Source organism: Botryllus schlosseri, chromosome 11 (genome assembly GCF_051294905.1).
Source record: "Botryllus schlosseri isolate E-star chromosome 11, Bs_hap1, whole genome shotgun sequence".
Taxonomy (NCBI): domain Eukaryota; kingdom Metazoa; phylum Chordata; class Ascidiacea; order Stolidobranchia; family Styelidae; genus Botryllus; species Botryllus schlosseri.
The window spans coordinates 13,607,253-13,629,763 of NC_137246.1; the positions used below are offsets into that span (position 1 = coordinate 13,607,253).

General features: G+C 41.9%; 2 protein-coding genes across 4 annotated transcripts in view; both read right to left on the reverse strand.

The window, feature by feature from the left end:
* Positions 1-350: 350 nt before the first annotated feature.
* On the reverse strand, positions 351-10,908 carry LOC145449692 (uncharacterized). The gene is made up of 2 exons (XM_080328105.1): positions 9,533-10,908; positions 351-861 (listed from the first exon to the last, which is right to left on the reverse strand). Exons 1-2 carry the CDS (start codon positions 10,758-10,760, stop codon positions 689-691), a joined length of 1,401 nt encoding a protein of 466 aa, XP_080184231.1. The 5' UTR covers positions 10,761-10,908; the 3' UTR covers positions 351-688.
* Positions 10,909-11,052: 144 nt separating this feature from the next.
* Positions 11,053-22,511, reverse strand: part of LOC145449689 (amyloid-beta A4 protein-like) — a 228,227-nt gene continuing 216,768 nt past the window's right edge. The window contains exons 6-21 of one of the 3 annotated variants that reach the window (XM_080328102.1): positions 21,343-21,520; positions 20,741-20,920; positions 20,269-20,457; positions 19,777-19,887; positions 19,532-19,719; positions 19,038-19,103; positions 18,824-18,976; positions 18,226-18,375; positions 17,848-17,920; positions 17,535-17,597; positions 17,260-17,418; positions 16,570-16,649; positions 16,395-16,502; positions 15,953-16,129; positions 15,309-15,340; positions 11,053-12,707 (exon numbers count right to left, since the gene is read on the reverse strand). In XM_080328102.1, coding sequence (XP_080184228.1) covers positions 15,320-15,340; positions 15,953-16,129; positions 16,395-16,502; positions 16,570-16,649; positions 17,260-17,418; positions 17,535-17,597; positions 17,848-17,920; positions 18,226-18,375; positions 18,824-18,976; positions 19,038-19,103; positions 19,532-19,719; positions 19,777-19,887; positions 20,269-20,457; positions 20,741-20,920; positions 21,343-21,520 — 1,896 coding nt within the window. In that variant the 3' untranslated portion in view covers positions 11,053-12,707; positions 15,309-15,319. The remainder of the gene's footprint in view (positions 12,708-15,308; positions 15,341-15,952; positions 16,130-16,394; positions 16,503-16,569; positions 16,650-17,259; positions 17,419-17,534; positions 17,598-17,847; positions 17,921-18,225; positions 18,376-18,823; positions 18,977-19,037; positions 19,104-19,531; positions 19,720-19,776; positions 19,888-20,268; positions 20,458-20,740; positions 20,921-21,342; positions 21,521-22,511) is intronic. The other 2 variants (XM_080328101.1, XM_080328100.1) reach the window with 2 other exon arrangements.

Genomic DNA, 22,511 nt, shown 5'->3' on the forward strand with positions numbered 1-22,511 from the left:
TTCTCTTCCATCCCCGAATGCTGAGAGGATTCTTTTTCATTAAGACTATACGCTGTGTTGACAATATACATACACACACACGGTAGGCGCGACCGAATAACTTACATATCGCGGGACCCCTGGGGGATACAAAGCACCGAATCACAGAGTACGAGTTGTATCGTGGAACTACACCGATAAGCTCTCTGAAACCCGAAATTATTTTGCAAACCAACAAAAAGGGGACTATTTTAACGGGAGATTTCTTTAAATGAATTTTTTTCAATAATAATAGAAGTTGATAAGTAGTGATATGTGGCTATTACTTTGCCAAATTTACGGCCCTTCTAACTAAACCATACAGCAAACACTTTCACACAGACATTTTCTTTTTGTCTATTACATCCTGTCAAAATCGCCAATGATCCAGCAGCCTACCAACCTTGAACTGTTAAGTGCCCTCCACCAACAGCTGCACCCGAAAGGAAGAGGAAGTAATGATGTCAAAATGTGGTTCGTATCCAACAGCTATTACCCCAATAAAATGATAAACTGAAATTATTGAAGTAGCTGAATAGAAACAATGATATGACATCAGATACCAATTCAACGAAATGGAAATAGAAAATTGCTAACAAAACGTCGATTTTGGCACAGCTAGACTAATTTGTAGTTGGCACTGAGCAGCGAGTGATTAGGAACAGATCTGCTATAAATCCGGATCGCCACATGCATACTTTAGAGACCTGAAGTTATATACAAATACAGCAGTCGTGCATGCAAGTATCCAAGTAATAATGAGAAGGCAGAGTGAAACGAAGATCCATTGATTTCTTTTCTTCATGGTCTTTCTGAGACGATCCTCGAGCTCACTCCTGGACACTGTAAGAAAAGCAGTTCAATAATATAAAATCAACATGATCTTCTCTAAGAACAGTAATTGAAGACAAACGTATGTGACTAACGGGTCGATGATTCCAATGATTGCTGTAACGTAAATAGGCCGTCGAAACCGTGACGGTTGTTGTTGTTATTTCCACCAGCAATCCGCTGCTGAGTACCCTCAATGGGCAGTTGGGTACATCATGGATGTATGGTAAGACAAACATGTTTCCCTCATTATCTGAACGCCTGGAGTTGAGGTGCGACAAAAGTGTCTTTGAAAACAGCGGCCTCAGCTTGAATAATGGAAGTATATGAGGATGTGTTGGGAATCAAGTCAGTATACCATCCGGCTACAAGGCTTTTCGACTCGGGCCAAGTCATGTAATTTCAAACATTTTCAAGTCAAGTCACGCGCATTTTCAAAGATACTCGAGTCAAGTTGAGTTAGCGTATCTGAAATTTTACAATTTCGAACCAACCAGGTCATAAAATATTTTCAGTTTTAGTGTTGCTTGATACATGTGCAATTGTGCATAATTTGATAATTTTGAAATGGTTTCATGCCATTTCTAAATTACTAAAACTATATGAGAATGGACCCCTTGGGAGTACGCAACACCAAATTAGGGGATACGAGATGTGTGTGTTTGTGTTTTTGGGGTATTCATGGTGTTTGTCGATTACTATGGTCATTTGCACCACGCCGATATCCTTCTTATTTTCCGTAACTGCCGACTTATAGCACCTAGGCTTTTGTAAGACACCGCTGACGCGGATGAGGTGGCGAGGAGGAGCCTAGGTAAACCTCCAACACTTTAGTATCGGAATTCGGAAAGTCGACCTCGGTCGGACTCGAACCCGCACCCATTGGTGTTGCAGCCGCGGATTATACCACTGCGCTATCTCGCCACTGACGGGGATATGAGATGCAATGAGCAATTATAAGCTTAAACATAACATTATTTGACAGATCATCAAAAAGTAAAATTAATTTAGAGCAGATTTGTTCAATTGAAAAATTTCAAAAAATTTATTTATGCTTCGCGAGGTTTCGTACAGAGTATACTATACCTTCCGATAAAATAATAGTGGGCCTAATACTAAACGACTCAGGCCGCATTATGCCACAATACTGAAGTGCATGCTGACGTTTCAGACGTCATCAAATGTATCAACTGGAGCAATGAAATGATATTATAAATACAATATCTTCTGTCTCTTTGTCAACAATTTCGACGAGGACTTACAAGGGAATATATGCTTACGCCTTGACGGTCTTGGTCAGACCGGACAATGTACAGAGGTGGTCAGTAACAAAGTACTTCTACTTTTTTGAAGTACTCAAGTAGTTTTCCGCTACTTGGGTACTTACTCAAGTATATATAATTTCCCGCTACTTTAACTTCTACTTCGTAATATTTTGTGATCTGCTTACTTACTTTTCGCTATTTTTAGTTCGTCAAGTAGCAGTAGTTTAATCCTCCAATCAGGAAGACAGCCTGAGAAATTTCGGGGCTGTTTTCACGGAGTATCAACATTTAATATTCATGAAAGATTAGTAAAGCCCAAAATTTTCGTCGCGCTTCGCGCGAGTGACCAATATGATTTTACGAAAGTATCGGTGAATATAATTTAGGTATCGGGTTGCGTGGTTCCGTTAACTCCGCATTGTCGCCTATATGAAATAATTCATCACAGTATATATGGCTCATCATGACGTTTGAAACTGATGCTTCACAATTTAGCATTTACTTATCATATCGTAATCTAGCTGTCCATGGCGTGTCTTAATCTGGAAAAGTGGACTCCGCTTTTAGAAGTAGTAGCCTATTTATATTTATATTTAAATTCCCAGTATCATACTTTGAGTTCTAATTAGTATCAGTTCTTTTGCCTGGAGAACATGCATGCTGAAGTATAAAAGAAAGCGCAGTAATGCGTCTAATTTCCGGAAATACAGCTACACACTATGGCATTTTTTACGATCTACTATATTCTTTATTGACGTTCACTAATCGCGCAAAGTGTTTGCATTTACACCGTATCCGATACAACTTCTCCGTATTGCTCGTCGACTAAACTACTGGCCTTATAATAAGGGGGAGGGTGCCATACCATGATATTTTCTAAATCGTGCTGTTCGAGTAAAAAGAGGATTAGTATCGCATTTCCATATCAATACTGTCATTGTCATCCCATGATGTGGACGTATGCTTCTGCTGTCGAAAATTGGATGCCTTCTGGTATACATCAATATGAAACAAGCTCTGCACCTTTCGCATAGCTCAATTTGCAGCTTTTGACAATCCATGCGAACGAACTACGATCGTTTTCACAACTACTTACTTGAGTAGATTCAAAGTCAGTCAATTATACTTCTACTTCAAATAGTTTTAGGGTGCTTATGGACAGAGGTGGTCAAAGTAGTCAAGAAAGCTACTCAAGTAGAAGTAGAAGTAGCGACGAAAAAATCTACTCAAGTACGAGTAGAAGTACTTTCTCCATAAGCAACCTAAAACTGCTGGAAGTAGAAGTAGAATTGACTGACTTTAAAAGTACTCAAGTAAGTAAGTAGTTATGAAAACGATCCTAATTCGTTCACATGTATTGTAAAAAGGTGCAAATTGAGCTATGCGAAAGGTGACGAGCCTGATTCATATTGATGCATACCAGCAGGTATCCAATTTTCGATAGTATCATGGGATGAAAATGATAGTATTGATATGGAAATGCGATACTAATCCTCAGTTTTCTCGAACAGCACGTTTTAGAAATAGCATGGTATGGTGCCATCCAATGTTCCCTCTAATTTTTCGCGAGTCTGCGAAAGCACGCCAACTCACTGCGCAGGCCCTTGGACAACAGTGCGCAACCATAGGGTGATTAATCGGACTTATGGGGGGCTTCGCCCCCCAGACCCCCCTCGGGCTATGCATTTTTTTGCGGCTGCTTATCATCTACATTGTAACTCTGTTTGGTGGGTGTGTCGCCTGAACGCGCGAAGCGCGAAAAATCTCTGTAATTTATGATTGAGTAGGTATATTGCTATCAATTTTTATGCTGTCTCTGCTCACGTAATTAGATTTACCGGTTGAGCTCATCGAGTCAGGTGTGTTGGAAAAGGTATAGGACCCCTAAATAGTAATTAAAGGTCTTCGGGCGTACCTACTTATGTCTTCCGTTTTCACATGCTCCGACAACCAGTCCATGTTAAACGGCTCGCACTTCAATGTTAATTTGGCTTCTTGACGGGATGTCATCATTAAAAGCGATCAGTATAAACAGTGACAACCAGAATTAGCGAGTTTTCACTCAACGTTGGCCACAGGCAAGCACCTAGTCCAGAGGTCTCAAACTCAAATGTGCTCGCGGGCCAATTTTCCAGTTTTTGACGACGCCGCGGGCCACAGCATCAATAGGCGTATTCTATGTCTTTCCAAGTAGGCCATATTCGACTGGATGAAATTGTCCTATTCAAAAGCAACCGACCTATCAGACTGACATTAAACACACATAGCAAAAATGTGATTTACTTTTGAACAATTTGGACCTGGCACGAAAAAGATAATCACATTTATAACAATTTGAATAGGATTGCCGTTGTACTTGATAGATAATAATTATAAGATATAGATACCATGCGGATGGACAAATGCATGATGTCATCCTAAAAGCTATCGCGTTATAATTTTGAAGCTACTATGAATATTTTGAGTTTAACAGATTGATGTTGGATATTGATCTGATATAATCACAGCATTTAGGGTTGAGCAGTGTAGCGTAGCCCAATCCAGGATTGGGGTACACTCCCGATAACTGGGCTATTAATCTCATGATTGTCCTTGGTCAAATACCGTGGAATATTGGGGAATATAAACAACAATATAAAAATATTATTGAATGTGTCATAGTAATAAAAATGTCGGAACGCCGAACATCGTCACATCGTTGGAGCGTACCACTGCGGTATTCAGTAGTCAGTATCTTTAAGTGGCCTTAATAACATGGATATAGGGACCCACGATGTAACTAACAAATTGCCAATTGTTGCCATAAAGACTTGCTTGGATAGCGGAGTACCAAGCTATTACCTTCTGATCTATTACTATTCCCCATGACACGTGAATAGTTTGTTGCGTCCATATATTTGTGACCAAGTTACGGCCTTCCGAGTCAACTTGAGTCATTCTCATTTTGTCATCGAGTCTGCCGGAGTCCGAGTAATTCTATGCAAGTTCGCGTCCAAGTCACAATAACTTACAAATTTCAGTCATGAATCATCTAAGGGTCCGGATTTATCATCATGAATTGGAAATGTGGCAAAATAGTGAATCTTTTACAGCATGGTAGCGTTTGCAATTGATGTGATGGTGAAGTTTGATGAATAGTTTCAGGCTCTCGGAGCAATTTGAGAAGGAATTTTAACTTTTAAACATAAAAAAGATATATGTCTGTCACTTAGATATTGTCAAATACTTGAAATTCTAAAATGTCTTCACGGGCCGCACATAATAATCTGGCGGGCCGCGTGTTTGAGACCTCTGAGCTAGTCAAAACACTTGTAGCGACACAAATGGACGCTTGTAACCGCAAGTAGACGGCGAATCGTAATTTTGTACGACCATATGGGACGTCACAATAAATCCGTGTACGTACATGGTACATATAGATTACTAGTAGGCATACACAGTACACACCCGACTGGCACGAGAACGCACTTCAAATCAATACATGCGATGGATGTAGGCCTACCGTGTTAAAACACTGATGTGACGTCTTCCGCAATGCACTCATTACTATCAAGACATATAGTAATTTATAATGATACGAATATTCAAGTCTGACTGAAGCAAGAACAATAATAGTGTATGACCTTATCGACAGAACATTCCCGTTAAAAACGAATCGAATAAAATCAAAATTGATGCTGCTCCGAAGCTGATTCAACGTTGCGCAATTAAGCATATCCCGATCAACGTTTGTAAGGGTATTGATATTTTCAACAATATTGGTGCTTGTACTTGCATATTCTGCATATTATCCTATCTCATCACACCTGATTAGATTTGCCTGATGGAAATGCTGACTTCGAAAATTCACGGCATGTAATTGTACAGTAAATCTTATGCAATGTTCATGCAACGCGGAGAATACTATTCGTTAGTTTCCCGCAGAATAACCTCAATTGTTATTTATAACTTAGTTAAACCATGTTATTTCGCCATTCCCAGAGAAAGACTGCGCTATTGAAATGATATTATTATCGCTGACGCGTACGAGACCATACTAAAAGAAACATTTTCTTCGTGAGGCCCACGTCATTGCAAATTATCATTTCTTCACAGTGCGCAATTGTACCTCGGTTTCAGACTTCAGTGAGAACACTATCTGCCCTTGACAATGTTCCCTCTAATTTTTCAAGGGTCAGCGCGCTTGCGCGGTACCTTGGAGAACAGTGCGCAACGACTAAAAAAAAGTCATCACTTCAGATTTTTTGTGCGCAGCGTAGATTTTCTGTGCGAAGAGACCGTTTCAGCACTGCGCATTTGCGCACGTGCGCAGCTTAGAGGGAACATTGCTCATAACCCTAATATCGTTTTTGGTGATCATGGTGTTTGTCGACTACAATGGTCATTTACATCAGGCCGATATTCCCTATTTTTGATTCTGTAGCCCCCGACTTGTAGCACGAAACACTTCTAGGCTTTTGTAAGACACCGCTTATGCCAGGGGTCGCTAACTCAAAACGGGTCGCGCGCCACTTTTCAAAGGTCGTAGCAGCCGCGGTACGCATGAATTCAATATCGAGATAAAATAGGCCACACAGTTGAACAACGACGCTATCACTTCACCTATTCAGCCCTAATGAATCGATATCTTGGTAAATTTGTGGTACTGAGCTTATCGAACGCCTTGAAATCTTAATTAGTGATTGCTGCGTGTGTTGATTGATCAGAGAGCAGACATGGCGGCGCCTGTATGACAATGATGTTCTCAAATTCACATTGTCTTCGTCATTATTGGCGAGAAATGGCTTTGAAGTGACATTGCTGTCGTTAAATACATTCATTAAATGCGATTTACACCTTGTATATGTGGATAAATAATCGAATAATGTATCAATTCAGCAATCCGGCCCGCCAAGTACATAATTTCACTATATCCGGCCCGCCGACTGGAGAAGTTGCCCGCCCCTGCAATAATCAGATATCTTACAATAATAAAACGCGCGTAGCGCGAAAAAAATTCCTGAAAAATTCCAAAAAAATACACCATGATTTATGTTAATTCTTGAAATAATTTTGGACACCCTTCGAGCTCGGCCCCTCCAATTGGGCGGTTTGGGTGCGAAAGTTACGGTCCTGAGTAAATCTTACGCAATGTTCATGCCACGCGGCGTTTCTCGGAGATTAACTTCGAGCTAGCCCATTATTATTTATAACTTTGCTAAACCATGTTATTTCGCCACTCCCAGAAAATAATGCCCTATTGAAATGATATGAGTATCGCTCACGCGTACGAGGCCATACTAAAAAATATCTTCCGTGAGGCGCACGTGATTGTGAATTCTTATTTCTTCACGGAGCGCAATAGTTACCTTTGTGGGGCGAACTTGTACCTCGATTTCAGACTTCAGTGATAACACTATTTGGCCCTGACAATGTTCCATCTTGATTTTCACGAATCTGCGCGCCTGCGTGGTCCATTGGACAACAGTGCGCAACAACTATTTAAAAAAACATCATTTCTGATTTTTTGTGCGCAGCGTAGATTTTCTGTGCGCAGAGACCGTTTCAGCACTGCGCATTTGCGCACGCGCGCAGCTTAGAGGGAACATTGGTGCCATCCCCCATATTATAACGCCCGTAGTTTAGTCGAAGAGCAATACGGAGAAGTTGTATAGCATATGGTGTAAACACTGTGCGCGATTAGTAAACGTTAATAAAAAATTTGGTGGACCATAAAAAAGCCATATTGTGTAGCTTTATTTGCGGAAATTAAAGGCATTTCTACACTTGCTTTATACTTCAACATGTATGTTAACCAGACAAAAGAACTGATAATAATTATAACACAAAGTACATGATACTGGGAGTTGAAAGTGAAACATAAATACTACTTATAAAAGCGGAACATGTAATTCATGCCTTCAGTCCAGAAAGTTTCAAAGGTGGTATGCTAAAACAGCTCTAAAACTAACAAAAAAAAGTCAGAGTCCACTTTTCCAGGTTAGGACACGCCATGGACATGCTAAATTAGGATAGGACAAGTAAATGCTAGATTGCGAAACATCAGATTCAAACGTTATGATGAGCCATATATACCGAGATGAATTATTTCATTTGGGCGCGACGAAGCGCGACGAAAATTCTGGGCTTTACTAAACTTTTATGAAAATTAAATGTTCATAATCCGTGAAAGCAGCCCCGAAATTCCTCAGGCTATCTTCCTGATTGGAAGATTGAACTACTTCTACTTGACAAACTGAAAATAGCGAAAAGTAAGTAAGAAGATCACAAGATATTGCGAAGTAGAAGTAGAAGTAGCGAAAATCAGAGTAAGTACCACAAGTAGAGGAAAACTACTTGAGTACTTCGAAAAAGTAGAAGTACTTCGTTACTGACCACCTCTGCTTATGGAAGAAGTACTTCTACTCGCACTTGAGTAGATTTCTTTCGTCGCTACTTCTACTTCTACTTGACTAGCTTTCGTGACTACTTTGACCACCTCTGGATGTATTAGGCGTCTGACTATTGCTACAGAGATATCGAGCAGAGTGTAAAACGGGTTTCTACACTTGCTACCGATAATATACCATTAACAAGTTATACAGTAGCCAAGACTTCAATAACATGGATTTGCTTTTTATGATACGATAAACGTATTAAATCAAAATAGGTCCCGTGCGCCTGCTAGATTTTTTACAATGATGTGTTCTTTACATCAATTTCATTGATTGGTTGAATAACCATCATTCGCTGACTACCAACATGAAGGTCAGTGTATTTCGTCCGTGATGCTGTGTGATTGTGAGTCAAGCTCACAGCAGAAAGTCACTAAATATTCACAAACGGAAAGCTGAAGATTCCGCGCAAACTTTTGTATCAAAGCAAGTCACATTTTGGAGATTGGCAATGTGCATGCTTGTTCAGTGATGATATTTTTATGCTGCCAGCGCCATGCATAGATGGTCCGAAGTTGAAATGTGAAGAATTTCAACCAAAGATGTCATAGTGACGTCATAAATTGTAATGTATAAAAAGGTTCACAATGCAGAACCTTCCAAGCTCGTTTGTGAATGTGAAAATAAACCTTTAAATTTCTTAGGTTCACACACAGAACGCGAACATGAACCTCACGTTCACGCCATCTCTAATGCATAGTGTGTTTGTGGTGTTATCTTTTATTTTCGTTTCGAACATACTTCAGAGGTTAGTTTCATGAGATTGTAAAAACTATCAATATCCATTGGACAAATAACGTCGTGAACCCTCGCCATGACGAGAAAGGTTGATGCGAAATTACCGAATAATAAAAGAGAAAAGAGACGTTTGTCAAGATATATCTCGTCTAAATATCCTTGCGTACTGAGTTAAGTATATCAAAGTCTACTAAAACTCTTAGAATAGGATGAAATATGTTAAAAGTAATCCAATACTCTACTCACACTCTTCAATTTCCAGTTCCTTTGGTTCAGATTCATCGACATCTATCCGAGTTTCCAAATTCTCGGAGTACCGCAACCTTTTTTCGACGGTTGCTTTACCTCGCGAGTCCTTCCCATCCAACTCACCTCCGGAAGATGAGGATGATAGTCTATCATCGCTGCCAATCGCATCGACTTCGTCATTACCACCAGCAGTCCCACCGTTTTTCCGGTTTGCGTCGGCAAACGACACACGATGCGCTGCATCTGGAGGCTGAGATATCGTCTCATGATCAGATTCGTTCACGGACGACATCGACGCTGACACCGTGAGATATTTGAAATCAATGTCGAGATTTGCTGCAACATCAGGATCAATACTTCGTCTCGATTCGCGCCGAATATCACCACTCCCGCCATGTATCTCGTTTGCAGATTCAGTGTCCGAGTCAACACTATTGTTCCTCGCTTCGCTCGACTCTTCAGCTTCGCCCAGCGTTTCTAAGTCAGTAGGGTTTATTGTTTGCTCTGTTTGGACGCATTCTTGGGACAGACGGCCCGGTAGAATAGTAGAGTCTGCTTCATTTATGTTAGCAGGATCGACCGACGTCTCAAAATTCAAACCATTTTCGTCTTTTGTTTGGTCGCCCGAATCGATGCATTCGTCCTCGTCAGATTCAACCTTTCCAACGGTTAAGTCAGTAGGGTATATCGTTTGCTCTGTTCGGACGTATTCTTGCGACTGATCGTCCTGTGGAAGAGTATCGACTGCTTCAATTGTCTCAGCTTCTCCGAACGACATCTCGTAATTTATACCATCTTCGTCTTTTGTGCGGTCGCCCGAATCGATGCTTTCGTCCTCGTAAGACTCAACCTTTGCAGCGGGTAAGTGGACGCCGGTTGAATCGACCGAATTTCCATCGTTGCCACGGAAATCGCTTTCCTTGTCGACGGAATCGATTGGTACGCTCGTTGGCCGATCATTGTTGTCAAATGACTCGCTGATATCCGATTTCTGCTCAAGCTGGATACCAGATGACACCTGGTTCGAAAATATCACATCGTTTTCACCCGTTGAAATTTCGCTTACGCTAGACGTCCGGCTACGCGTATTTTCACCTTCACCGCCCATAACTTCACTGGCCGGCGATATGTCATCAACCTGTACTTCAGATTCCAACACAGGCTGCGATTGAACTTCTAGCGTCGCATCTTGCTGCGTTGTGTCAGCATGTTCAACGGCATCCATCTTAACTTCTGTCAAAGCGTATTCGCGTTGCGTATTAGATATATCCGTTTATCCTAATCCAATATCCTGACACTCGCTATCTGTTCATTAGCTAACTGAACTACAGAAAAGCGATTGATCTGACAGTTAGCGTAACTGCATGGACGTCACATAGTATAGATTCGTTCTCCGTATAATAGTAGCGTAATACTCTAAACATAATTCGGACGCAAGCCAAATCGTGCTACATAACAGACATCACTAAATTTGAACCGACAGTCAGCCTTTCATTAAAACAAGCAGCACAAAAGTAAGGGATAATATTCCATCTATTTTACAACTGTCAAATCGCATTCTTCCACAATACGAAAAGGATAGCAGGGCACATTATATACAGTGTCGATAAATATATATCTGTAGACCGTACGTCAGATGCACAAGGGATTGATGCAACAAAGTTAGGGATGGTGCTGATGGTCGGCGGTGCGAATGGTAAGATGGTCCACGTTCGCGAACCAGCCGTGACCTGTTCTACCACGTTAACATTACTTCGTGATATACAAAAATTTTGCAATAATAATATTACCGATTAAAATTTCATGGATTTCAATACCGAGATTTGAGAATGCCGCTTGACCTATCACGATATTTCAGCTGCTAATAAAAGGACTCGCTTCCGTCACTGCTAGATGCTTAGGACAGACCTATGAATTCCTGATTAATGTGGATGTTTTCTATGTCTGGTGAGATACAAATGATTCATTTACTTGGAATCCGCATTGTGATGTCATAGGATTGTGTTCACAGGGGTACGCCAATCCCTAAAAAATAGGACCGCATCCACACGAAAAGAATATACGCAAGGACGGTTCATGCAAAGAAACGGAGAAAATTGTAACATAAAAACAAGATAAATGTAACACGCTTCATATGTGGTTAGTCGAGCAGATTGAAATAATGACGAAGGGAAAAATACGGCGAAGTGCAGCGCGGAAATTAACAGCGTTTGGTTTTCGTAATTAATCGAATCAGGGCAGTGATGCGAGTTAGCGCCTCCCGGCATTATATCTCGGGACCGAACCAAGACTTCTAAAATCCGCTCCGCTATACGATACCGACATAATCCACAAACCATGGGCACTCACAATATATTTACGACCATATATCGCCTAATAATATAGAGCACGTCCCACAATTGGGCGTAAACCGTTACTTCAGATGATAGAACACAGGCATACACAGAGAATTACTAAGGAAACGGAAAGGGATGAATAATTATCGTATAATCGAGAGAAAATCGTTAAAAACTGCAACGCAAACGCTTGTGTCACGTTCCGTTACTGATACGATATCACAATCTCGATGGCGTCACAATGGCGTTGAGGACAGGAAATATTGTCCGTTACTCGCTGACTGCTGCCTTCGCCGTGCATTTCATTCGGATATAGTGAAATTGTGAGTGTATCAATAACTGCAAAATCGGTACCTAATATCACTTGAACCGACCCATGTAGAAATAAAGAACTGCGAAACTAGGGAGTTATAAAGCTGCTTCCTAGAAAAGGTGCTGAGAGGAATGGCTTTGGGGAAAAGCCAACATAACAACATGTAGGCTTTTGGGGGTTAATGGTGCGTACAACGGCATTAAATCTATCTGAAGAATTCGCCATATCGAAGCAAAAAAATACATACCACCATAAAATCTTAGTCATCAGCAAAAATAGAGAAAAATGCACGAGAATAAATTCATTAGGGAAAAGTCCATTCGCACCATATAAGCCGTCGCCACGCGAGCTAGACAATAAAGTCTAGCGATGAGTTTCAAAAATATAATAAAGTAACTATATGTCCGCTTCAAGCCATGCGCTTTTCGAAGAACTTGTAAGTGGGGTTTTCGTAGCCGTTCTGCTGCAGCGCCAGCAGCTGTTTTTCTTCGGGAGTTAATTCCTTCTGCGCCTTGTCTCTGGGCTGAAAGCGGAGTACAGAATTTTAGGTGTGTACTTGATAAATTTCGTATGTACATAATGTAACGTAGGGTATTTCGTAACATAGAGTAGGCAAAACCTACTTGAATACTACGAAACAGCGGAAATACTTCGTTACTGACCACCGCTGATAAAGATGTACCGGTACTAAAATAGTGAATGTAGCGTGAGCATTCCCGGGTATATTTTAAGTATCATGCTCTGATAGTCGTGCCGCAGGACGGTCTGATTATAGATAGCGAACTATAGATAACTAACCTACGGATAGATAGGCAACACGTGACTCACGGTCGAGTGATGCGACAACGGCAGATTTGTTGTCGCTTCATAGCATGAAACGGGAGCGTAATTGCTAATCCCATAGATGACGACCCGAGCGCTCAAATTAAATAAAGTTGATCTTATTTGAAAGCTACGGTCGCACTGATTCTGATGATATACATTACGCTTTCATCAAGGCAATGGAATCACCTCGAAATAGCCTTCAAAGTCTGGAAATCAGCATTGTTCTAAACAATCGCAACCACGCACGGACCGTTGTTATGGTCATTGTGCTGCGCCGTAGCAATTGTTTACAACAATGCCGATTTTCAGACTTTGAAGGCTATTTCGGGGTGGTTCCATTGCCTTGATGAAAGCTTAATGTATATTATCAGAATCAGTGCGACCGTAGCTTTCAAATAAGATCAACTTTATTTAATTTGAGCGCTCGGGTCGTCATCTATGGGATTAGCAATTACGCTCCCGTTTCATGCTATGAAGCGACAACAAATCTGCCGTTGTCGCATCACTCGACCGTGAGTCACGTGTTGCCTATCTATCCGTAGGCTAGTTATCTATAAGCGAACCTACGGATAGAAGCGCAACACGTGATTCACGGTCGAGTGATGCGACAACGGCAGATTTCTTGTCGTCTCATAGCATGAAACGGCAACGTAATTGCTAATCCCATATATGGCGACCCGAGCGCTCAAATTAAATAAAGTTGATCATATTTGAAAGCTACAGTCGGTGTGATTCTGATAATATACATTATACTTTCATCAAGGCAATAGAACCACCCTGAAATAGCCTTCTAAGTCTGGAAATCTGCATTGTTCTACACAATCGCAACCACGCAAGGACCGTTGTTGTGGTCATTGTGCTGCGCCGTTGCGATTGTTTAAAACAATGCCGATTTTCAGACTTGGAAGGCTATTTCAGGGTGATTCCATTGCCTTGATGAAAGTTTAATGTATATTATCAGCATCACACCGACTGTAGCTTTCAAATAAGATCAACTTTATTTAATTTGAGCGTTCGGGTCGTCATATATGGGATTAGCAATTACGTTGCCCTTTCATGCTATGAAGTGACAACAAATCTGCCGTTGTCGCATCACTCGATCGTGAATCACGTGTTGCGCATCTATCCGTAGGTTAGTTATCTATAGCCTAATCCGCCTTTCCAACAGGTGTAGAGACACGAGGCTTTCAAGCGACACAGAACCAGCGTTATCCGGTTGGAGACAGACAATTGGGGTCTGCCCTGAGTATAAAAAGGCGAAAAGTACATGCAAAAGATTGTAATGTAAGCGAGAGCGGAAAAGGCCACCGTGATCGAGGCACGAAAGTGGAATGTGAAATCGAGGATTCCAAAATCAATCAGCCACTAAGTTACTAATTGGAAGAGCGAGAAGATGCATCATTCAACCAAGCTCGGGCACCCATACGCGTTACACAATTAGATGTAAATGTCATCAGCCGTCCGGCCGAAATTACCGGCAGTAATTTGTACACCTCAATGACATGGATTGTGATGTGCATTACGGTACACTGATGATGTCACGAGTATTCGTCGATAAAAAAACACAGCCTCATTATTTCGTAGCTGCGCACACGACCATCCACACCTTTCTCCAATAGAGGCGATATTAAACCTCATCACGCAATCCACATCGAGCGCAGTCCTACTTAAGAAATTCAACCCTCATGGCATATGTGGAATATTGAACAGCCCAAGACGGAAGCTATGGATTACTACGATCTCCACACACATACGGAGTCTACTTTCTACAGCAGGGGTCGGTCAGCTTCTGTGGAGGGTAACTTACAAAAAATTGTATAGGAAGGCAGGCCAGAAGTACGCTGCGGCAATGTTAAAATGTTAATATGTGGCATATACGTCTATCGGCGTATAGCTAGGATGAAAATTCGTAAGGGTTCAAATAATTCCCACGATCTATCATCCGCTGGTCGGCGATCGGACCAAAAAGTTTGAGGTTACCGAAACCAGTCCCACACAGTATTTTTGGATAGGCATCAACTACGCGGTTGATTATGTCAACGTGTATTCTACAGCCTCAACAGAAACTGACCGACTAATAAAAGCAGAAAATGAAAAGGTGCTGCCCTCATTCTGAATCAGAGAATCAATCACAGCCGAGGAGACCTCTGTCGATTCGTATAGTCGCAGTGATTCATGCAAGTCGGAATAAATCATTTCTATTCGCTCGATTAACATTGTCAGGCAACAAGAAACAGAGATCGCAGCCACAGAATCAAGATATCTTTAGCACTGGATTTTAATGCAGCATGTCGCTCACCCGGCAGGCTTTCACACCAAAAATTCCGCCTCCTGATAAACATGTAGCATCGTAATCTACGGACCAATCTCCGTGATTTACTACGAAATGCAGTTATTCGATCATGTCAAGCAGACTGCTACGATATATATTAGTTTGATAAATTGCACTACATGCCGATCCAAATCAACGGTGTTAACCCCTCATTCAGACAACACAAAATAGCAGATCCCCATACCCATGGTCTGTGTTTGGATAGATTTAGCTCGGTAAGGAAACACAATTTCAAGAATTGAACTAATCCAAGGCTGTACGGGGTCATTCCCCTCCTGGATGATGTATTTTGCAATTTACAAATGCGTCATCAGTGCTTAACTAGGACAACTCAGTGACGCCCCATCTCAATCGACAACTTGGAGCTAATTGATCGGTATTTCTTTCCGATCTTGCGTAGTTTACATCTACTTCCAAGCAATATGGCCGTGTGTTGAGAAGGTCTACTTCCGACTCATATTTGAGTAAATAATTCCGGCGGAATTGGTACTCTAGAACAAAACCCTTTCACTTAAGCAGCATCGTAAGGACCCTTTTCTTTGAAAGGTCATATTAGAACAATTTGAGCGTTAGAATGGGGCCGGAAAATTCAGATCCCTCAAAATACCGACCTTGTCCACCACAATCTTCGTGGGTGGCCGGTTCTGATTTTTCTTGACCAGGGCGACCGCAATCACGATGAGAAGCAGTGCGGCGCCGCCCGCGATTCCGAGTACGATATGAAAATTGGTGCCGAAAGATGCCTCGTTAACCGGGTCCGCGGCAGCAAGATACTGCGGTCTCGAATTCTGAACAGACAAAGGACCAGGATGCATTCTCTGTACACGTTACCAGAAGATACTGTTTGAGGTACAGAAATTTGCCGGATATTTTAGACTGGTTAATCGTTAGCAGCTAGTAGCGAACTGAAAAGAACATTGTATAATATCAACAATCGTACCACCGAATATGACATCGCCGACATAAAAATTCAATTAAGTGAAGTGAACAGAGAGCTTGAGCTTCATGTGAGCCCATTCTGTTGGCACAAACTGGCTTGCTGGAAAAACTCACCATGTCGGGGTCGACGGGATCTCCGTAGACATCGAAATGGCTGTCCACGTCAGCATCCAGCTCAGATTCCTCTTCCGTCTCGTCTTCCACAGTGATTCGGTTCGAGTCCTATTGTCGCAAAAAAATCAAAATCAGACCTACACACACTCGGAACGTAAGGCACGTCGAGTCTTACGTAGTCGGAAACGCCGGGCAATACAACTTCGCTATCCAACACATCTCCTGCGTCAGGGTCGTCGAATTCGGGGGTCACGCCTGTAACATTAAGGGGCTTCAGTGAGAAGACAGTGGTGTGATGCGGCGATCACTTTCAAGAGAGTACGCCAGTAGTTTTGAGGCTACACGAGTTTGAAAATTTTCAATTTACAGTAATATAAAATATTAACAACTAAAATTTAAAATTTTACTGGCCACCCCATGAAATTGTCAAGTCGTCTAAAAAGAACGATATATAACGATTTTGGCTAAATTCCAACCAGTAGAAGCGAAGTTATTGCAGTTGAAAGTTTCGAATTTGAAAACACAGCATTGGAAGTGGGTAATCCCAGAATAAATACCGAAAAACTCGAATAACTTTGCTTTTACTGGTTGGAATTGCGTCAAATTAAATTTGCATCGTTTCTGTTGGCAACTAAACAGTTTCATGGGGTAGCCACTAAAATTTCTCAGCCCGAGCGTATGCGCTTCAGCACCATCAGCAAGAATTTTGAAGATTCAACAAAACAACTTAGGAATCAAAGAATTCCGACAAGGGGATTTCAAACAGTAGTGAAGTGCTGTGAGATTTCGGAACGGTGATAAGATGGTGTGGGTACTTCGGCGCCCAGCACTTTCGAGGCACGAAAACAGAAGCGGCAAACCTTACCCGGGCATGCAATTCGGCAATCCTCAATGCTGTCAAATTTGTTTTCGTTTCCGCCGCAGCCTCCGTAGATAAAATGCTTGCACTCGCGCGTCTCGGCGTCGAAGTAAAAGGCGTCGATTGAGGCCCGGCAGTTTCCGACCTTGTACGGCAGAGCGCATCCTGTTGTTACAGACGCCGGGATAAAACAACAACAAAGAACATGGAGACGTTTAGACAATCGAAGGTATGCCAGGATCCCGCCGCAGTCAAAAATTTTCAGCAAACGTAATACTTACTATTACTGAAATCGAGATCGACGTCAAAAACTGGCGTGTCGGGTACAGTGGCGATTATCTCATCTGAAAAGATGAACATGCCGTTATACCAGGACGGAGTTGAAATTTCGTTAAATTTTCTCTTCGCAACAATCTTGTAACTACTTTTGCAGTCAGAGATGGAAAAACATATTCTGGCTGAACAAGGACCTTGTCAATATGATCCGACTCCGACTACTTCAGAATGGAGCCAAACTGCCTAGTCCTACATTGCCGGCAACAAGCTAACATAGCGACAACTAGGCATAAAGAGACCTCACGAAATATTTCTTACCCACTTCCTCCTGAAATCGAACCATGACAGTTGGTTGGCCGTCCAGCACGGTCCTTGTTTTTGTGATTCTCAGCTGAAAACAAAATCGCACTTTTGAGGAAGGTTATCAAGTAAACTGCAAGCCCATCGATATCGCTTTTACATGTAGCCGTTTCGTTTCAAGGCAGTGATGGTTTCAAGGCAGTGTTGGGGTATGTCGAGTCAACTTTTTCACAAGAATTGACTGGACTGGACTCGGTTCAAAATGTGCAATGACTCGATAAGACTAGCGACTCGAAGGCAGTGACTTGTTCCCCACACCGTTTCAAGGCAATTGGTGTCATTTCGGCATGACGTCACCGCCAAATTTTCATCAGCTGGAAAGTGTCGGCTACTTACGTCAATTTCACTTATTCGCTCCTTCAGCTGAGCGACGCCATTTTCATCAAAGCTCTCTTCCAGGGCCATGTAATAGTGCTGAATGACGTGAGACTTTTCCTTGGCCTCGACGTCGATATACTTTCGCAGCGAATCGACGATATGCCGACCCTAAAATACGGAATTGAAATTGTCGTAATTCATCTCTCGCGTCTATGGCTATGGACAATGATTCGACTTGAGTATCAATATTGAAATTAAACACTCCTGGCAGTGGTCACTAAGAGTTGATATATCAATAAAGTTATAGTGCTTTCCACCAAGGCAGCCTTGAAATGTCGATTGGTCGTATCGCAGTATATGATACATGTAGTAAAAAGCTACAAATGTTAGTGGAAATGGAATATCTGTGAAGTTGTAATCAACACACAACATTTTCTTGAAGTGCAATCATATTAGCTTGGTCAAAAAAGTACCAAATTACATTTGTGTGGTGAAGATCTGGCATTATATAGTTTGTGGTAGGTATCGCAAATTCTACATACTGGCACTTTCCATATCAGTCATAATTATCAGTCGTAACACGATTCTGACCAGCCATCATGGGCCGGTGGGTTACCTTTGGCGTTTTCACGGTGTCAAGGAACTTGTCGAGGGCTTTGCTTCGCTCTTGAATGAACATGGCGTCCATCCGAGTCATATGGAATTCGTTCAGCGTTCTCATCTTGCCATTGAACTCTTCTTGAACGACGGAAATTCGATCTTGCAGCTCCTACACAATTAGAAATGAAGCTCGCGACAAAAATCGAGATTGAAGCAAGACCGCCACATACGTCCTCCTTTTGTAACTTTGCAGCCTGGTCCAGTCCCTGGGTCTCCGCCTCCCACTGGGCAAGAAGCTGTAAACAATTTTCAAGTAAGACTTCAGCTTGCGCATCACCAAAAGGGGGACGCAAACATTAGCACATTTAGTCGGTTCTATTACAAGCTGAGGACTTATCCAGCCCGCAAAAAGGTGGAAAGAATCAAACCAGGACACCAATTGAACTAGCTCATTAATTATCTCTACTTTGTAGCGATGCGTTGATGAAAGGATTCAATAACTAGTATTCCCCAGACAATATGAGTAAGAAAAAATTAGTAGTAAAGGCCAGAAAACGAAACTACTTGAGTGAGGAAAACAAATACATGAACACTACTTGAGTACTGCTGTAAAGCAGCACTTTATGCTGGTGACCATACGGTTTTTGGGGCGATGGTGCGATAAAGCCAAAATCGTTGGGGAATCCGTGATTAGAGATCAAGGAGCGGAGCACGAATGACCCACCTCATCCATCTTATCCTGACGATGAGCCCGCAGCTCCTCGAATTTGTCAGAAAAGACGTCGTGCTCCGTGTCCAGCGTGGTTTCGGTCGTGTAGAATGGTGACGAGCCACTCGTGGACGTCGTCGTAGTAGTGGTCGACGTAGAAGACTGTGCGGTAGTGGTAGCTGTAGTAGCCGTAGTAGTTGGTTCTGTATGTTAAGCTTAGGTAAAACCGGTGCATCGAAACTATAGTATAGTTGACATACCTTCAGCTATCACGTCCATGGTGTCGTCCGGAATAACAGGTCCAAGGTTGAACGTTGGTAACGCCAACGGTTCTCTCTGCAATATATCTTCGGCGCCAGGCTTCCGGTAACCTGCCGAGTATGGTGCGTTTGTCAAGAAACATGAGAGACAGTACCAAAGAGGTGCAAAAGTGAAATGGGCATGTTGAATTGAGCAATTGCCGATCCCTCATAATCCTAATCTACCCCTACCCTAACGCAAATACATACATACCGAGTGCCGACTGTCAACTGCTCACAGCTCGGGCTCGTATTCAGTATAACATTGATTTTAGAATTGATTAAAACAGTATTGATGAATCATTTTCATCATATCAATAGTTATTACATCACACTTCTAATAGCAAATTCAGCTAGCGCTCAATTCCACATGCCGAATTAACTGGTAACCAAAGAAAGCGTCTGACCATCACGAATCCTATCCAAGCCACGTACCAAAACGACGGTGTTTACCTGAGCACGTCTTTTCACAATCGTCCTTCCTGTCGAACTTGTTCTCGTTACCTCCGCAGCCTCCAAACACAAACTTTTTACACACCCCGGCCCGCGCATCGTAGTAGAACTTCTCAAAATACGCCCGGCACATGCCTGTTTCGGAGGGCAGTCCACAGAAAGTATTGTCGCTGCCGACATCTGCCTGACCTGTTACGAGGCAACAACAGAAAACAAATAAATACCAAGCACTCGCGCGGTGTGTAAAGATGAGATGGGAATTGCAAGAATTTACATATTCTATATCAAAAAACCGTAAAACTGCGAGAAAACAGCAAGAAATCTAAATTTTTTACGTTCTTAAAGAGAGAACGACTTCAGAATCAAAAGTATGATTTGGTCACATTCCATTCCACACCAACATAGAGCTCTAATCAGATATATCACAGCACAACAGCCGTATAAATATCGATCAAATCAAACGTCACTTCACCTGTCCTGGAAAGAGCGCATCTGCGCCGGCAATCTTCCTTGGTCTCGAAATTATTCTCGTTCTTATTGCATCCGCCGTAACTGAAGACTTGGCATTCGCCGGACTCCGAGTTATAATACCACTTAGGTATAGAAGCCCGGCACGGCCCTATTACTTTCGGAAGTCGGCAAATCTCATCGCCTGAACACAACGGACGAGAGTTGATAACATACAAGCAAGAAAGGCAGTTTAATTTCGTCTGCGATATCGAGGTGCTTTGACGATAGAGAGGTGAAGGGAAACTGTAGAGTCAGGATATCAAGTAAGCACCACCATTTTTCTTTTTCCTCAAGCTCATAGCAGGAAAGCCGCAGATAGCCTACTAGTTTTACAAACAACGAGACTAAAAATTAATAACAGACCACATCAAAATACAATCCTTGGAGAATTGATCAGTTCCACAACAAGACCGCAGATAAATAACAGAAAATTAATCCGTTCCTTGTAAAGCACACAAAAAGTGGCATCTAACTAATAATTTAAGGCATCAAATTGATCGCATCTCGAACCAACGATAGGATATACAGAAATCCTCGGAAGAAAAAGAACAATGTTGATCTTACCGTCGAGTTGCTTTTTGACGATAGTTGATCTGACGGCAGGAACCCTTTTACCTTTGTTTGGTTTAGGGGCACGCAATATCGGAGCAACGGGACGCTGACAACATAAGAATTGCACTCCGTGATATTGGCCTGCTGCAGGGCAACTCTCCAACAAGGTAGGCTTCGACATTATCTTGCCCTGCAAAATGAGAAACAGATGATTGACGGTACCTAACCGAGCTGGACGTAGCTTGTTGGGTTGGTATGGTATCAGTAATATACAGCACTCCCAATTTGACCATGAGTAATAGTTGAGCAATATTTTAATACTGAGTACAATAATTCCACACCACATGATGATACCTTGAAAATTACCAAAGACGGAACTTTCGCTTTGAAATACGTCAAGGGGATCCAATCGTTAACAAAGCTAGCTTTAAAACTACACAGAGAAAACAGAAGAGGCCAAGTACACACAGACCATTCAACCGTGTGTAGCACTCTTTGAGTTTATTATGAAGAGCTTACTTCACGCCATCTTGAAATCATCAAGCACTCTTCAGAATAAACAAAAGGCCTATTCACACCCATTGGAAAACAAATGAGTATTTCTGAAGTCCAGACAAGATCACAAATCAATTACAACGCACATCTCGGTATTCTCATATGGACCAGGGTATAAGTAATACATAATTCAGTGAGGTGTAAGCGGGAGGTAGACCCAGTCACTTCTACCACACTAAAATGAATTTAACTAGAACAAACAAGAATAAGGATGTCACTGTGCGGGAAATGTGTTTTACTTAAAAATTTAAGGAATCACAGCTAAATGTTACGGTACCGCGATTAACACCAATATCCACTTCATCGACATGAACGCCAAATGTACCAAATAAAGGCGAATAGTCAAACAAATGTTTAATTAACATTGCTGTTTCAACTTATAAGACATGTTTGGTCCCTAACAGGGTATGACATCGAGACGAAACGTTGCTATTCAGTAGCCTTTAATTAGAAAATTGCTATGAAGTCGGATGTCATTACCGACTTAATCATGCTATCTCAATTGAATGAGTTGGAGTTTGTAAGAGGGGTGTACTGCATCTAAGTAGTGAGCACAGTATGGAGTTACAGTGAATCAGCAACTCGACTATAAGACGGCAAATAACACAATTTGTGATATTTGCTTT

Coding starts and splice junctions, on each gene's coding strand:
- LOC145449692 (XM_080328105.1), bottom strand. CDS start 10,760: ATGGATGCCGTTGAACATGCTGACACAACGCAGCAAGATGCGACGCTA. Junction 862..9,532: donor GGAACTGGAAATTGAAGAGT/GTGAGTAGAGTA, acceptor CTTTTCTTACAG/TGTCCAGGAGTGAGCTCGAG.